Source organism: Dermochelys coriacea, chromosome 5 (genome assembly GCF_009764565.3).
Source record: "Dermochelys coriacea isolate rDerCor1 chromosome 5, rDerCor1.pri.v4, whole genome shotgun sequence".
Lineage (NCBI taxonomy): Eukaryota > Metazoa > Chordata > Testudines > Dermochelyidae > Dermochelys > Dermochelys coriacea.
Window position 1 is genome coordinate 69,316,126 of NC_050072.1, and position 18,955 is coordinate 69,335,080.

The 18,955-nt window shown below is 38.0% G+C and overlaps 1 protein-coding gene across 10 annotated transcripts in view; it reads right to left on the minus strand.

The window, feature by feature from the left end:
* The window catches only part of FBXL17 (F-box and leucine rich repeat protein 17), a 478,686-nt gene that overhangs the window by 191,228 nt on the left and 268,503 nt on the right, over positions 1–18,955 (minus strand). Inside the window, exon 7 of one of the 10 annotated variants that reach the window (XM_043515545.1) lies at positions 2,693–2,794. The exons of the other annotated variants lie outside the window; for them this stretch is intronic. Coding sequence (XP_043371480.1) covers positions 2,710–2,794 — 85 coding nt within the window. The 3' untranslated portion in view covers positions 2,693–2,709. Of the gene's footprint in view, positions 1–2,692; positions 2,795–18,955 lie in introns of those variants that run through there. 10 annotated transcript variants of the gene reach the window in all.

An 18,955-nucleotide genomic window follows, 5' to 3' on the forward strand; every position in this document is an offset into this window, starting at 1 on the left:
TTTGGGCTTCTTGAATAGTTACTGCCATGCATTTCTTAATGTTAAGTGGTAATACCAAGTCATCTAGCACTCCTAAAATACACAAGTATGTGTAAAAATAGTGAAAATGTGAAAAATAGTGACACTAAGTTTTTGAGAGAGCAATGAATATGGTTTTTCAGACCACATGCTTTTTTTTTTTTTTTTGACAGATACACAGGATGTGCAAAAGTTTAGCATGTGGCTGTTTGCATTTCTAACATTCGCTGGGCATTGCCCATCTAGAAAAACAAATGTTCCATAGTTCAGTAGCACCTGTTAAATATCTTGCTCTGGAACAATCACAAGGATAAAGAGTATCTGATGCATCTTTACATTAAGCCAGTAGCCTTACTATCTCAACTGAAATGTGGAAGGGTCATTTCTTTTTCCCATTTTTCTTTGAGACTGAGACTGAGAGTGCTGCAAAGCATTAATTCACCTGTAAGCTATTCCTACAAAGAGACTTTCTCCCCATATTTCTTAACGTGTTCCTCTAGAGGTCAGAGAGTTGAAAAAATCAATTGTCGCCTAGCCTTGCATGAATCCTTGAGCATAGCCTCTGAAAGAAAGAACTGTGAGACAGTGGCAGCTGGTATTAGTTCCACATTACTCCTGGGGGAATTTTGCACACCGAATTTTATGTTTCTCTGAAGAACTGCGGCTGCAGGCCCCCACGCTCTGCAGAGCCTAGCTTTCCAGCTGACAGAGAGCAGAGCACCCAGCCTGGTGGGGGATGGAGGCTCTGCACGTTCTGGCTGACAGGCTTGATCCTCATCTACCCAGGGACAGGAGAGGGTCTGGGAGACCCGGCTCAGGTAAATGGTAAGGAAGGGCAGGGCAGCACCATACTTCGTCCCCTGGAAGGACAGTAAAGAAGCTGTGGAGAGGGGATGCAAGTATCTGGGCCAGGAGTGCTCCATGGCTGGGTTCTTGGGGGAGGAGGATGCAGGTGTCTCAACTGAGGGAACCCCATGGCTGGGCTCTGGGAGGACAAGGTGCGGGTGTCTGGGCTGGGGAGTGCTCTGTGGCTGGGCTTTGATGGGAGAGAAGTGTAGATGTTGGGCTCTGGGGGTGCCCTGCAGATGGGCTCTGGGGGGGATGGAGTGCAGATGTCTGGGCTCTGGGATGCCCTGCAGCTGGGATCTGGCGGGAGAAGGCACAGATGTCTGGACTAGGGAGTGCCCCATAGCTGGGTTCTGGGGGGAGGGGGTGTGGGTGTTTTGGCTGGGGATTGTTCTGCAGCTGAGCTCTGGTGGGAGAAGGGTGCAGATATTTGGGCTCTGGGGGGCCCCATGCAGCCCCTCCAGTACCGCTGAACTGGAACTAGGCTGTTGTAGGGGTTTTTTTAACTCTATACTCCTGGGGAAATCTTTTTTTGTGTGGGTGTGTGTCTGTATTGTTGATTACTTGTTGACAGGTACTTTGAAATAAATTGTTCAAATAATTGAAGCTAGAGTGATACTTCTGTTATTTTGACCCAAAAAAAGCAGATTTTTGCAGAATTTTAAAATATTGTACACAGAATTTCTGATTTTTTTGGCACAAAATTCTCCCAGGAATAACCAAAGGAGGCCAGTCTATCATCTTGCATTATATACTTAATTTTCATTAGCCTTTTTCTATCCAAATTGTCTTAAGTGCGGAGTTGGCCTTGACCCTGAGACACAGGTAATCCCACAATAGTATGAGAAATGAGAGAGTTCATTATTGTCTTGTCTTTTTTTTTTTTAAATCAGCGTTCCAAGAAACAATCATTAGTACTTATTTGTGACTGCGCAAAAGATCATCTATGTTCTATTAAGCGTCATATTCTGGTGTCTCTTACATACTGGAAATATCTCACCTTTGATAATGATTTGATTATCATTAAAAACTTGAAAAATATGATACTTCCTTTCTTTCCCCTTATATGACTTCCCTCATAGACTTCTTAGCAACATGAAGCCCATGACAACAGCACAGTGTCTTTTAAAGCATCTGTACCACAGCAAATAATATTGCAAGATCCAACAGCTATAGCAGCCTCTTTGCTAGAACCCTACTGCCCCGTAAATCAAATTATACATACTCCTTCTTAAGAATGTCCCAAAATGCACTGCATTATAGTATGTGCCAAGTTTTCAGTCAGATGCACCTTGGGTCTATCAGAAAGGCTGCCTTAATTGATGGGCTTGGAAAACTTTCTCAGCCAATGTAAAGGAACATTTGTTGAAGGGAGACCCTTCATTTTCAGAACTTGCACTTTAGAAAGTGTGGGTGCACTTTCAAGAAATGAGGATCTCTTATGGAGCTCTCATTATGACAATGGGAGCTATGTGCAAAGAACAAAAAGGAGAATTCTCTCACCCCCACTTTGTGAAATACTCCAAAGAAGGCATATTAGGGCAGATTGCGCCCTTAACAACATCTCCACTGTCATGAAACAGAGGGATCAGGGTCAAAAAGTATCCAGTTGAGCTGCCTCCAGGAATGCTTGTAGGCTTGGCTACCAGCACTCTGTTCTGGACTGATGGATTCCCTGGGCACGAGAATGTATTTCAAACTCCATTACTGTGCATGTTCTCGACTAATGATGGACAAATTCCACAACATTCAGAGTCTGAGTTTGGTTTCAGAAAGCATCTTAAAGGCCAGATGGTTACCTGAACTTAACCAACTTTCTGACTCTACAAAATTCATTTGATCATCTCAAGAGACTAGTGTTTCTAATGAGTTTTGCAGTGCTTCCTGCTTTTGCTTGGGCTTGAAGTACCATTCAGACTTCTGGACCAACCTGGAAATTGGAGATGCATGACAGTTCAAATAAATGAATACAAATAATAAAAATGTAACTGAACTTTTCAGACCTTTAAAAAAGGTTAAGTTTAGGTTTGATTCACATTTTGGCCAAAAGTTCAGGGCAGAAAATACTAAGTTATCCTAATTAGTTTGACCTTCCCTACTCTCACATAATTTTAACCTTAGAAACCAGTGATTTTATATTTTGGAAGAATAGGTTATAAATAACATGATTATAAGAGGTAGTATTTCTTGCCTGTGGTTCATTGGTGTCTTATAAATTATTGTTAAAAGTTTGTATCCAAAATGTTTTTTGATCTTTGTACTTTGTATCCTATATGTTGCAAACATTTTCTAAGCCTCTTTAACTGTGACATTGTAGAGGATCTTTTTGTTTTTTGTTTAATTGGATGCAAGATATAGTATAAATAAAATAAAACATTTTTCACTACAAAAGACAAGGAAACATTGCCATAAAAGTGTGGTGTTTACAGAAATAAATGTATGTATATGTGACCTGAATGTCAAAATAGTTTTAAACAGAAACAGGGGTTTCTTTGGTTTTGTTTTTTTTAATAGAGTTTTCGAACAAGTCACAAACTTTTCAATTCAGTTTCACTATTCCTTAATCGAGTTAAAAATTGAATCTTTTAAGCTTTGCCTCTTCGGTTATTTTTAAACAAAGCTTCATTCCGCTAGGAGTACTTTTTATTCTGAGCTTCCCATTTTCCATTGAAGTTTTCTTTAAGTAGTATTTCTTGCCTGTGGTTCATTGGTTCCTATAAATTATTTGCAAAAGTTTGTATCCCAAATTTTTTTTTACTCACTGTAGTTTGTATTCTATGTTGTTACTGACATTTTCCAAGTCTTTTTAACTGTAGCATTTGTAAAGGTTTTTTATTTTACATTAATATAGCATACCGTATATATTTTTCTTTTAAGTTGTAGTCATTTGTTTGATTTTTTTTTCTTTTCTTAAAATGTGCTGCATGGTACAGACATTGTGATATCATCTGGGAGGGTAAAGTTAGAAATTGTTCTCTCACTCCAACTCATTCTTTCACTCCACGCTGTGGGGTGGGCCAAGGGGAGACGATAAGGGAGGCTAGTTTAGAGTGGTTTTGTCTATTGAGAGGTTTCAGAGTAGCAGCCGTGTTAGTCTGTATCTGCAAAAAGAAAAGGAGTACTTGTGGCACCTTAGAGAGGCTAGTTTAGAGTGGTTTTGTCTATTGAGAGGTTTCAGAGTAGCAGCCGTGTTAGTCTGTATCTGCAAAAAGAAAAGGAGTACTTGTGGCACCTTAGAGACTAACAAATTGATTTGAGCATAAGTTTTCCTGAGCTACAGCTCACTTCATTGGATGCATTCAGTGGAAAATGCTTTCAACTGAATACATCCGATAAAGTGAGCTGTAGCTCACGAAAGCTTATGCTCTAATAAATTTAGTCTCTAAGGTGCCACAAGTGCTCCTTTTCTTTTTGTCTGTTGAGGTACTTCTACAGACTTGTGTTAAGCGATCGGAAATCTGTTGATGAATTTGTTGTGCTGATGTGGCTGTTCTTAATGGAGAGGCGTGAGAGACATTTAAGAGAAAAACAGAATCCCTGAAGATAGTGAGGGAAAGACTCCTCAGGTGCCTTCCTTGGACCAGTAGAGCAATATTTACAGCAATATATGAAGACAAATACAACACTTCTAAACCATGGACAATACTGACTGCAAATGTAACGGTGAGCCACCATCTCTGTATTAAAACACCCCTTGTGGTTTATGCCCTAGTATAGCTCCTGTGAAACTCAATCCAGTTTGAATTTTGCTATCAGAACAAACCCCCAAACTATGTGTTTTACTACAAATGAGAACAAGCACAGAAGGAATAGAAGAGGCTGGCCAGCCATTCTCAGATATCGAAGGAAAGGATGCTGAATGTCACATTGGCTCTCCCTTAGAATAGGATTCTGGTATCTGTAGTTGATGAAAGTTGCCAGTTTCAGTATGAAAATGACAGGTTTCAGAGTAGCAGCCGTGTTAGTCTGTATTCACAAAAAGAAAAGGAGTAATTGTGGCACCTTAGAGACTAACAAATTTATTTGAGCATAAGCTTTCGTGAGCTACAGCTCACTTCATCGGATGCATTTGGTGGAAAATACAGTGGGGAGATTTATATACACACACAGAGAACATGAAACAATGGGTTTTATCATACACACTGTAAGGAGAGTGATCACTTAAGATGAGCCATCACCAGCAGCGGGGGGGGGGGGAGGAGGAAAACCTTTCATGGTGACAAGCAAGGTAGGCCATTTCCAGCAGTTAACAAGAACATCTGAGGAACAGTGGGGAGTGGGGTGGGGGGGAGAAATAATATGGGAAATAGTTTTACTTTGTGTAAGGACTCATCCATTCCCAGTCTCTATTCAAGGTTAAGTTAATTATATCCAGTTTGCAAATTAATTCCAATTCAGCAGTGTCTCGTTGGAGTCTGTTTTTGAAGTTTTTTTGTTGAAGAATAGCCACCCTCAGGTCTGTAATCGACTGACCAGAGAGATTGAAGTGTTCACCGATTGGTTTTTGAATGTTATAATTATTGACGTCTGAGTTGTGTCCATTTATTCTTTTACGTAGAGACTGTCAGTTTGACCAATGTACATGGCAGAGGGGCATTGCTGGCATATGATGGCATATATCACATTGGTAGATGCACAGGTGAATGAGCCTCTGATAGTGTGGCTGATGTGATTAGGCCCTATGATGGTGTCCCCTGAATAGATATATGGACAGAGTTGGCAATGGGCTTTGTTGCAAGGATAGGTTCCTGGGTTAGTGGTTCTGTTGTGTGGTTGCTGGTGAGTATTTGCTTCAGGTTGGGGGGCTGTCTGTAAGCAAGGACTGGCCTGTCTCCCAAGATCTGTGAGAGTGATGGGTCATCCTTCAGGATAGGTTGTAGATCCTTCATGATGTGTTGGAGAGGTTTTAGTTGGGGGCTGAAGGTGATGGTTAGTGGCGTTCTGTTATTTTCTTTGTTGGGCCTGTCCTGTAGTCGGTGACTTCTGGGTACTCTTCTGGCTCTGTCAATCTGTTTCTTCACTTCAGCAGGTGGGTATTGTAGTTGTAAGAATGCATGATAGAGATCTTATAGGCATTTGTCTCTGTCTGAGGGGTTGGAGCAAATGCGGTTATATTGTAGAGCTTGGCTGTAGACAATGGATCGTGTGGTATGATCTGGATGAAAGCTAGAGGCATGTAGGTAGGAATAGCAGTCAGTAGGTTTCCGATATAGGGTGGTGTTTATGTGACCATCGCATATTAGCACGGTAGTGTCCAGGAAGTGGATCTCTTGTGTGGACTGGTCCAGGCTGAGGTTGATGGTGGGATGGAAATTGTTGAAATCCTGGTGGAATTCCTCAAGGACTTCTTTTCCATGGGTCCAGATGATGAAGATGTCATCAATGTAGCGCAAGTAGAGTAGGGGCATTAGGGGACAAGAGCTGAGGAAGCGTTGTTCTAAGTCAGCCATAAAAATGTTGGCATACTGTGGGGCCATGTGGGTACCCATCGCAGTGCCGCTGATTTGAAGGTATACATTGTCCCCAAAGGTGAAATAGTTATGGGTGAGGACAAAGTCACAAAGTTCAGCCACCAGGTTAGCCGTGACATTATCGGGGTTACTGTTCCTGACGGCTTGTAGTCCATCTTTGTGTGGAATGTTGGTGTAGAGGGCTTCTACATCCATAGTGGCTAGGATGGTGTTTTCAGGAAGATCACCAATGGATTGTAGTTTCCTCAAGAAGTCAGTGGTGTCTCAAAGATAGCTGGGAGTGCTGGTAAGGTAGGGCCTGAGGAGGGAGTCTACATAGCCAGACAATCCTGCTGTCAGGGTGCCAACGCCTGCGATGATGGGGCGTCCAGGATTTCCAGGTTTATGGATCTTGGGTAGCAGATAGAATACCCCAGGTCGGGGTTCTAGGGGTGTGTCTGTGTGGATTTGTTCTTGTGCTTTTTCAGGGAGTTTCTTGAGCAAATGCTGTAGTTTCTTTTGGTAACTCTCAGTGGGATCAGAGGGTAATGGCTTGTAGAAAGTGGTGTTGGAGAGCTGCCTAGTAGCCTCTTGTTCATATTCCGACCAATTCATGATGACGATAGCACCTCCTTTGTCAGCCTTTTTGATTATGATGTCAGAGTTGTTTCTGAGGCTGTCGATGGCATTGTGTTCTGCACAGCTGAAGTTATGGGGCAAGTGATGCTGCTTTTCCACAATTTCAGCCCATGCACGTCGGCGGAAGCACTCTATGTAGAAGTCCAGTCTGCTGTTTCGACCTTCAGGAGGAGTCCATCATAGGGCCTAATCACATCAGCCACACTATCAGAGGTTCGTTCACCTGCACCTGTGCACCTGTCCCTGGGTAGATGAGGCTTGAATAGAGTGGGAATGGATGAGTCATTACACAAAGTACAACTATTTCCCCATGTTATTTCTCCCCCCCACCCCACCCCCCACTGTTCCTCAGATGTTTTTGTTAACTGCTGGAAATAGCCTACCTTGCTTGTCACCATGAAAGGTTTTCCTCCCTCCCCCCCTGCTGCTGGTGATGGCTCATCTTAAGTGATCACTCTCCTTACAGTGTGTATGATAAAACCCATTGTTTCATGTTCTCTGTGTGTGTATATAAATCTCCCCACTGTATTTTCCACCAAATGCATCCGATGAAGTGAGCTGTAGCTCACGAAAGCTTATGCTCAAATAAATTTGTTAGTCTCTAAGGTGCCAGAAGTACTCCTTTTCTTAGTATGAAAATGGAAACTTTTATAGGGTTTCACTTAAGGATCATAGGAACTCCATGCTCAGGATGCTAATAAACAGGATGCCATGTTTACCAAATCCACTGGTTTATGATAACCTGTGCCAGTGCAAGCCAGCATGTTTCACACAATTTTCTTTAAGTAGCTACCAAAAAAATGTGCATTTGAGCATTTTAGTTCTGGAAAGCTAAATTCAAAGAAGGCTCAATTTTGATCCCAATTCATCCAACTTTTCAGAGTTGTGGGTCAGTTCAGCTACATGGTTCTACATAGAGGGGGACTGAACCTGAGGGGATTTTGGTTTAGCAAAGCTTTGTTATGATTTTTTGGTTTGTTTTTGCCAAGCCAAAACCAGGAAAGGTTGATATCCGGATCCCATTTTTTGAACAGTCAGCATTTCATCTACAGGGATATTCATTTAAATGTTTCCAGTTTTGGTCAGTTTCTCTTTGTCCTGAGTCTTAAATTTTGTTTTTTTGAATTCAAACTAAAAATAAAACAAAGTAAAATAGCTGATATGAAACATTTCTTACAATAACACATTACAATGTATCTCATCATCATAATATTGCTAAGATTAGGATTTCTGATGAGAGAACACTAACCAACAAATGTAGCTTTATAGGCTCCAATACATTTTTGCCCCAACCAGCAACCTCTACTCCCTGCCCCCCCAAATCTCATTAATCACATCTCTTCTTTCTAAAAGCCTAAAAATGAGTATAAAATGTACACCCTACATCACAAAACACTATAAATAAGCCTTTTTGGTCCTCCATATATCTCAGATGTACATATGTGATCTATGTCCAAGTCTAGATAAGAATTAGATGCAAAGCATAGAGAAATTCTAAATATTTTATAGCTAGCAGCTATAGAACATGAAAGAAATTTGTGAACTGAATAGCATTTTTCCCACAAATACATACAGATTTAGTGTCTCAGCCTTAAATAAAATGTGTAGAACAAAAGAGAGAGAGAGAGAGAAAAAACTGGGGCTGGGGAAGAGGGATTTAGCATTTTCACTTAATAAATTGACTTTAGAACAGGCAGAATCACATAAAAGAAAACTCTGTACAATATGTTATCTAATCATTATATTATTTCTATATATTTCTAATTACTACCCTCTCAAAAAGGGTCCACAGCCCTATGCCTTCCTTCTTCTATAATGCAAAAGGAGAGACAGTTGCAAAGATGTTTTGTAAATTTTATCAAGCTGTAACATTCACAAACTCTCGACGTATCTTCAAATATAGGTAGCACAATAAGAAATGAATTACTTTTTCATCAATTATTGCAGTGGTTATCAAAATAAACTACCATTTGATGCGCTCCTTCCCCTTGCATTTGTTCCTACTCTAGAACAGAGTGGCATAAATGTATAGCAGGTATTAATATGACATATTACATCAGTTTACCTTTAAACATAGGATTGTCTTTAAATTTCTGACAGTCCTATTTTTCTTGGAATAGAAACTGGAATAAATTCAGATATTCAGCATTTAATTTTAAAAGTAACTTCTTTGTGTCTGAAGTTTTTAATAGATTAAGTGTCTGCAAAAACTTATATTATTTGAATTAATGAAGGATAGTTTAAACCTGTGGATATAATCTAGTACTCTCAGTTCCAATTTAAGTAAGTTCTCACAATATCAGTATAATATTCAGGTTTGTACAATAAGATGTTTTAGCAAATGTATTTCACAAAAGTATAGTGTAATTGAAATAAGTAATATCTCTGGTGCTCAGATAAGTTAAAATTTTGTGCTCGTAAATGACCTCTGAAAATTAGGCTGTGATCAAAAATTAAAAAGTAGCTATCATGCTCAAAAAGTAAAAATGCATACATTTGAAAGATCTAAAATTAAAATATACAGACCTTTCCTTTTGCAAACAAACAAACAAACCCACAGCTCCCTCATTGTCCAGCTATACTGAAAGAACAACAGAAGACACTAGATATGGATTTAATCGGGCCACAACTTTATTATTAGATGTTTTGGCCTACCCAGCAGATAAAAGTGTACAGTGCAGGCAACTCCATGATCATTCAAATAGCTACCCGGGGCTTCCACCAGCCCCCGCTTCATTTTCCATTCAGGTTCCCCAGCCAGTCCATGGCTTGGATCTTACCATCCACCCCCCCGCCCCGAAGGAGGATTAAAGGGGATTGGCTCCCTGCCGTTCCAACCATAGGAGCCACAAAATGTCCCATTGTTCCACTCCTTTAATCAGCACCTCCTTTTTAAGTCCTTTACTAGACCATTTATCTGGGCACTGGATACCTTTACCTGCACTAGACATCTGCCCCACACTTACAAAATAAGTTGTGATATACAGCCTAACCACTTTTTTCTTCACCATAGTAGGTCTTCCCTGACATCTGCTGTGGGGAAGGTGAAACCGCCCCAACTCCACTGAAGTCAATATGGTGGTGAGGGAACAATTCCTTCCCAGCCCCCCTAAAAATGAGCGACTAGCGCAATGCCCACAGCAAACACAACCTGATAAACGCACCTATAGGGGAAGAAGGGTGGGTGCTGCCTTGCCTACTGCATGGAGAAAGGGGTTTCCAGCGCCAGGGCTTGCACCTTTAAAGCTTTCGGCCCTTCTCAGGGGGGTGAGTCAGTGCTGCAAAGCTGACCACCGCTCACCTTTTTTTGCAGCAGTTTCTGACCTTGTTTCCCTCCCCCTTTCCCTGCTGCCATAAAGCACTGCTGCCTTTCTCCGGCAACACTGGACAACGTGCCCCCACCCACACTTTTAGATGAGGTGCAGTGATTGTGTAGATTCATTTGGTATGCTTTATTAAGCTAAACTGCATCTAGAATCAGCTACAGAAGGAATATTCAAAAAATACATGAATAAAAAATGGCCTTTAATACCCTTTTTATAGCTTTTGCCATTCCTATGTTATGATACATTATATTAAAAAATAAGTAAGCATATTAACACAAAAATCAAGCCACATGGACATTAAAATAACTCGCAATCCATATGAAAACAAGTATTTTTAGCATCAACATAAAAAAAAATTATCAGCTACAACAAAATTGCAACTTTGTAATGACACTGCTAATTCCAGGTGTCTTCTTCTGCCAATTGGTCTAAAGTGCTTTAAAAAGAAAAAAAATTAACTCTTTCCTCTGGATCTCCCGGTACACACTGTCTTGTCTTTGATGGAGACTAAGTTCTTGCGGGCTGACACTATTTTTATTTGTGTTTTGTACAACTTTGAGCAAACTGTCATCACTTAAATAATTAATTACAACAACAACAACAAACTATAATAAGTGCAATCTGTGGATACTGACTCTCTTTCAGCATCCCCTGGAAGTCATTAGGTGTCTTCCACCATAAATATTTAATAGCAATTTGATTTTTTGCCACTTCCAGTGACTAAACTGTTATCTTGAAAAGCTTGTGGAAATGCAGGATTTTTAGATAAAGACCAAAGAGGGATATTGCTCATGTACTTTACAAAGTTTGAGCACTTTATGTCAAATGATACATGCTATTATAGTTCTATCCTGAGTATAGCTTTAATTTCATTTTTTTGTCAAAGTAGACAGAATATTGCTTGGCTGGTATAGAGCTGGAAGTGTCTTAACTAGTTGATATATTGTAGAAGAGTGACCATATTGCAACTCAGATATTAAAATTATAATTAACCTACCCTGAAGAACAATTAAAAGAAGAGCCCAGAAAGTTACCGATAACCAAACACCATACCAATATTTTTAACAAACTCTTGGAGTGAAATCCTGGTGTCATTCAAAGTCAATGGCAAAGCTCCCACCATTTTATCGTTTCACAGAAATATGTTCAATAGTCTGTCAATACAGAGAAAGACTTGTGTGCATAGTTAAAGTGAAAGCCTCAAGAAATATATGCAATATATGGGGGATGTTCCTCTGAATGGTATTACTGCATTCTATTGGAGTACATAGCAAATCTAATTCTTGCAGTTATTTTTCATAAGTGAATCAATTATGGAAGTGACAGACATGGACATAGTTCTGATTGTGTTATTTTGTTTTGCTAACCCTATCTGGACACAATATATGTATATACATTTACACTGTATATACACATTTCTCAGGTGTCTTCCTTACAGGTAGGTTCCCAAAAGGATTCCTGGGGCACTGTTATTACTGGAAATAACACTGAGTCTCTTCACATTATTTACAAACTAATTTTACTTCAGTATGCATTAGAATCTGAAGGTCTTTCAGATGAACAGCTCCCCAGATAGAATAGGATGTCTTCCATTAATAAAGAAAACACATGGTTCGTAACCCTTAAATTAAAATCTTCTATGTAAAATCGTATTTAATACAGTGTGTCATAGGTTCTATGGAGATGTCAAACAATAGAGGGGGACAGAGAACAACCCTGTATCATTCACTGTGATCTGAAGTCTCTGCAAATGGGTAGTTTTATTCTGCCTGTTGCTTTGGCTCTATGGTATGCATCTCCCAACCCAATGTGAGACTTTCTATAAGTGCCCCACGTGACCTGGCCCCTGAAGATTTGAAGAGGGATAACTAGGAGGAAGGCTGCTTTCTAGAACATTCCCTCAAAGCATCAAAGAAAACCCTGGGACAAGTTCATGTTAATATAGTCGGCAACGAATTGTATGCGTTTCCCCACAAAGATTTGGATCCTTTCACAATGGGGGGCTGCAGGGCACCCGCTTACCATGTGGGAAGAGGAGGCTGGGAGACAGTCTGAAGGTACAGGTCCTAGACTCTAGTGCATCCTTGAGAGCTGCATATATTTTGTGAAAACCACAAGTTCAGTGGGCCAAACACTCCTCCACTTCTGTGAGGGGCACAGCAGAACATCCACACTAGTTGTGAGAATGAGGAGAAAACATTTAAAGTGTCCAAACTTCGTAGTCTGATTTTCCTTGCACTGTACAGGAAGCATCTGTCCCTAAATTAATAAAATAGCATTACAGATACCTTCCTAACATTTCCTGCAATTACTAACTTAAAGGAAATAAATAAATAAAACTCTTCAATGAAAACCTCTGCAAAACATCTTACAATTAAAAAACAGCCAAGTATAATGTATCCAGGCCTCCCTTTGGGGAGTTATCATTCATTTTCCCATTTCTTCTCCTTACAAATCCTGTTAAACCCTGGCAATGTTTAATTCAGGATAAGGAGGACTATATGTAACTCCACTACTGCCAAGTCAACACTGGCTCACTTATCCAGAAAACCAAACAACCATGGCATATGTATGCGCCACAAAAAACACTTCCTTATGCCTCCTCTTCCTTGTGTACGTTTTATCCTAAAGTCCATCATTCAAATTCTAAGCTCCTTTGATCATGAGCCAATCTTCTATATATTTCCTGTAAAGCTACCAGAAACCGTATGGGCACTACAAAATAGTGCTCCACCTGTTAGTTACCAACATTGCTGGAGAGCAACAGGAGGCATATGAATGATTCATTTACACTATTCTGTAGCACTCACAGAACCTGAATCCTTGCTAACCTGAATCCAGGACTGTGATCCTCTGCCATTGATATTAGTGCCAGGCCAGTGGTTCTCCAAAATTGCTATTCTGAGGAACATTTTGTAAGAGAAAAATCTTCTCATGGATGCAACTCTCCTTTAATTGATCTCCACTCTGCTAGGGCTTCTTCACAGAGTTTCACTCTGCAGATAAATAGAAAGGGCTCAAAGATCAGTGGCTGTCCACGGACCACAGTTTGAGAACCAGCCACTATCAAAGCAATTTTTTATGTTTTTTATTTTATATAAATTTTAGAAGGTTGGAAATAGTTAAAACTGGCAGAGAATAAAGTGTCTGTTAATACATTCACATTCAGTGTTTTATTTAAGAGGAAAGACTTAAGTTTGTTATATTATTTTAAATAGCTCATTTGAATTTTGAAACTCTATATACTATGTTCCCTAATTCCTTATTTTATTATAATAAATCTAAAGGAACTTTACATCACCTTAAATAATAAGACAAAATAATTCTACACTACCAAGTTATCATTTGAAATCCACATATAACTTAGTTAAAAACCACATACTGTTTCAAGGTTCAGCCATTTTGACTGGTTTGTTGGATAGATCAATGTTATTGTTTGACTAAAGCGCATTATAACTGCTTAATTTTATTTTTAATTCAGTGATTTAAATAATACATACAATACAACATTCTGAGAATGCTTTCTTTGTTACATACAGTCTCAAAATTCAAGCAAAATAACACCCACTCATCTCAGTCCTCTATTATAGGAATGCCCTCTGAGTAACAACATTTACCATTTAAGACCACTTGCATAGTACATGGAAATACTGGAGAAAAATAATTTCTAAGATAAAAATAAAGGTTTATTATAGGTTTGAGATAACATATACATGGAAAAATATTCTAAGTTTCAAAGACAAATAGCACTTCTTTTCCAAAAAGCCAAAATTTATTGCCTACAAGACTTCAAAATAGTTTCATTTCAGAATAATGAATTATAGGTTAATAAAGTACTGTGAGAATTTTAGTCTCACCATCATAATAAAGCAAAAACAGTTTCACATAATGCTCTGTGTATTGTATGTTACATTTCTGTACAGGCTAAGAAGTGTCAACAGTAGTCTTACTATGCAAGAGTTTGTGTTAAAAGGAAAAATTATTCAAACCCTCTTCATGAGACCAACCTCCCCACATTTTCTATTATGTATTTAAAAAAATCCTTCTATTCTAGATGAAAAAAATAATAAACAACATATAAACAAGCTATATTAAAGATGAATGGAACTTTAAAAGTGTAAACTTGTCAGAAATCACTAATGATATATGCACACATATGGGTTGAATTCACCTTCATTGTTTAATTCTTTATTACAAAAATTCATAAGAGTCAGTTTGTGACCACCCTCACTCTCACTAGTGAGCACTTTTTCATGAGTAGCTCCCATTGGCTGAAGTGGATTCCAGTCACAGGAATAACTGCTCATTAATTTAAGTAACAGTTCACAATCTCTGAAGAGTCATAATAATTTTAATGGAAAGATTAACTATTAATTGTTATTTTTCATTGCTGATTGATTTAAGCACGCAAGAAAGAAGAGCAGCAAGTGTATTTCAAAGATGTGCAAAATCTATTGCCAGTATCATTTCAAGATGGCATCTCAAGCAGGCAGAGCCTAGGAGATTATCAACATTTATGTTTTCCAATTTGATCCAGGTATATTATTAATTATGATTATGATATATTTGTTTCAGTGTAGTGCCTAAAACCTCTAGTCATGGACCAAGATACACTGTGCTAGGTGCTGTACAAACAGACAAAAAAAGTGGTCCCTGCCCAAAGAGCTTAGAATCTAAGTATAAGACAAAGGACAACACATGGATACAGACATACTTACCGGGGAGTTCAAAGAAACAATTACTGTAGATTTTAAAATTGCAAACAAGCCTTTTACATTTTTAAATAAAATAGGTGTAATATTATGCTGATTTACACAAAGGAGTGTAGGCTAATGCACAAATTGGACCACTATTTTAAAACTGATTTTCCTTCAGTTATGTGGATTCCCTTCAATAGTTAACACCATAAACAGCTACAACCTGTAGAATAATGGTGGCAACTCACTGAATCCAGATTGTTGCAGATAGTAGAAATTATTTTCAAAATAATTTGTTCGAGTATGTAACTATTTTTAATTCTTGATTTTTCAAGTATATTCTGTTAATGACTTGAATCTTAAACAAACTGCTGTTTGCCTTTATAGTAATGCTCTAGTTTTGAGAGAAACTAACTCAAACAAAATGAAAGCAGAAAGTTGACTCTAATGCTTGCTTGTGCTTCAGTATTGCAACGCTTACGTTGCAACACTGCATATACGTTGTATGGAACATCACACAGGGATTCCTGCAATACCTTTTAATAATGAGTCAAATTAAGTGGTGTTGCAAGCCATCTTTGACAAATGCAATTTTTTTTTGTGAAGTACAAGCAGACAAAGTTTAGAACAAGGCACTCAGTCTGATTTGCATATAGGAACACTAAACACAATGCAATAAGATGTTAACTAATCACTTCCACACTATGATACTATTTAAAGATATTGAACAGGTAGTCATATCAAAAACAATGTTATCTATAAACAAGACTTTTCCTTTGTAACTCTCAGTTATACAAAAAATTGTATTGTTGTTGTTATTTTATTTCTGGATCAAAGCCATCACAATCTAAATATCATATAAGGTGTACAGAATGTTATAAAGCTTCTGACCTCAACCACTGACACATTTGTAAAATCATTTTACATCAGCTCCATGGTACCAAAGGCATTACAGAATTGCTGAAGGCAGTCCAGGCCTTATTCAATGCTGATAGTATCACTAAACTTGCAGTTGTTGTTATTGTTGTTGTTTAAAAAAAATAGACAAATGTGAAACTGACAAATGCAAGAACTAAGCCAAAGAATAAAAGGGTAGGAAAACTATTTTCTTGACACAGAAATTCACATTGTATTAGTTCTTTTCATTTACACTTAGTACAACATTAAGAACAACTTGTGCATACTTCAGGATGCTGCTTTATTTTAGCACTATCCCATGTTACAAGTTAGAAATGATAACTGCACTAGCTATTAGTGTCCATAAGCAACTCACTAAATGGCAAAGCAAATGAGAAACCATGGTCTTTAGATCTGTAGCAAGTAAGGGATTCTCCAGAAGAGTCCTCAGAATATAGAACAATTCCAAAAGGAGGAGTTTGGAATTCGTAGTTTAAACAAATTTATGAAAATGTTTAACAAGAGGCCTGTGCACATAGTACACTATCTACTGAAAAGCCTAGAAACTGACAAAACAAACCAAAAGTTACATCAATAAACTTCTATGAAATATATCATACTATAAATAAAAAAAAGAGTAAATGAGGGTAAAGGTTGGTAAATTGGAAAACTGCTTATTAATGTGTAATTTGCTAACCCAGTTAGATCATACTTAAGTTTAAAAAGCAACGTCAACCTATTCTACACATACCATGCCTATTTTACAATTGTTTATGACCTGCCATAGCTATCCCTTTTGAAAAATGGGTGTATGGGCTTACACAGTTTCTAATTTCTAAAATCATAAGGAGTGATTGCTTACCAGTAGCATAACTGGTGTTGTTTCTTCTGTTCTTACTTTTCGTTTATTGTGATTTGGCGGGATGAAGTTGAAAAGAGCCAAGAAAAGTTTGAAACCCCAAATAAAGATGAGTGTAAGGAGAAAATATATTTGGGCTTTGGCTCTAAAAACTACCATTTACTCCATAAATAAATGCTAACCATTGAATGACACTGTAAGCAAGAAGGGTAGGGTCAGCTTTATTACCTCTTTATTCTGACTTTTTATGTATAGATAACATTTCAGAACCCTCAAACCAGCAGGAGGGGTTTAACCAATAAAAGAAACTAAATTTAGAGAGGACCATATTTTTAATTATAGCCCATCACTTGGATTTTTTTTTTCCAAAGAAAAACTATATTTAGACCTGTGTATTCAGAAAAGAGATGATATTATGCTTGATTACTTTAAGATGTCAAGCTGGTGGTTTTGAAGGCCGACATTTTGAAAAGTGATTAGTGATTTTGAGCGCCAATATAAGACACCTTAAAGAAGTCTGACTTTTATGATGTGAGTATACAGTATTATCTGAAAGTAAGACACCTCTAAGGAAATTCCCCTGAGAAGCTGCTTTTCAAAAGTCATAGTGAGCAACTGCTAAAGATTAAAATCTGGCAAAACAATTTATGGTTGGTTTAGTCATTGCTACCCTGAGGGACTAAAGCAATATAAGAGATTCAATTCTCAAAGGCAGTGTTAATCAGAGATTGATAAAATTGCTGGAGCAACTTGCTTCCATTTGTAGTCAACATGTCTCGTCAACATCTGTGGTAGACCAGACGAAAGGAAAGTGGATTATGTTGCTGCAAGTGAATTGGTTTGTGTGTTGCCTAGCCCTAACTACAGTATCTCAGATTCCACTGGGTGGTGACAATGGGAAAATATTGGCTTTTTAATGGTAACCTCTATAGGTATGGTAACCTTACAGGTCAAACACGGCTCTAAGCTACTTTTGTTCCTGTGGTCATCCAGGTACCACTTTGGCTCAATGCAATTTAGAACAGTTTTCAAGTTTCTCCAAAGAGAAGGATTGCCAAAGGCACTCTGGTCTGACACATCCTATATACTGGGGACTACAACAAGGGTTGGCAAGGAGGTGGTGTGGTGTGGTTAATTTAGTGTCTTCTGTCTACCTGGAGGTTTTGTAATGGCCTAAACAATGTGATGTCTTAAAGTCTCCAACATGAAAAAATGTGGCAACGTGATGTTCCTAGTGGATTTCAGTGAGATTTTGGCTTTTCTTCCCTCCTACAAGGAAGCTTTGCTTTGGGTAGGAGCAACTGAAGGAAGCTTTAAGGCCTCTTTACTCACCCCAGAGCAGCACAAGATTTGCTGTAGTGGAGGCTGGACTCTGGCCATAGGTATTTAAATGTTAATAAAAAGTACTACACATATATTTAACAGCAGAGCTGACCTCATGTTGTATTGTGAACTTGACTTTTTCATTTCCTGACATCGCATATTTCAAGTTACAACCATGATGCTCCATTAATATAGGTTTTGTTATTTACTTTCCTTTATTTTTATATAAACCAAAGAGAACGCAGAAACAAAAAATAAAATCATATGTGAGCTGTGGCAATATGGATTTCAGCATGAATCTGTATTATTATAATTTGCATAATTTAAATAATATTATATACTACATATATGCAAATAAATCTATTTTTTGTGCTGCAGGCAATTTAGAAACAAAGTCTAAGGCAATGTTTATTGAACATTTGCAAAAACAAATTTTAAATTGTTTATACATTTCATTTAAATGGATTTAAACATTTAAAATATGTTTTCCAAACATAGCATTTGTCTCAGTGAAGAACAGCCATTGGCTGAGAAAATTGGCATTTTAAAATTAATCTGGTTTTTCTGAGTGCTATGCACAAATCAATCAGTTGTTTTAAAATACAAAACCGAATTTTTCTCTTTTTGCATAATTCTAAATGGCATTTGATCATACTTTTACCAAAATAAATTCACCTTTTGTGAAAATTTAAGCATGGACATTTCAGCTGTAAACTAAAATTTGAGGGACAGTCATGATCATGTAAACATAGGAATTCATTTAAAAAAAGTTGATTTTCAACCTTAGCTATAACTTTCAACACCACAAAGACTTTCAACAACACAATATAAAGCTTATATAATATATAATTTGTATAGTTATGGAAAGGTGTTGTCAATATTTTCCTCTTAATTTCTCTA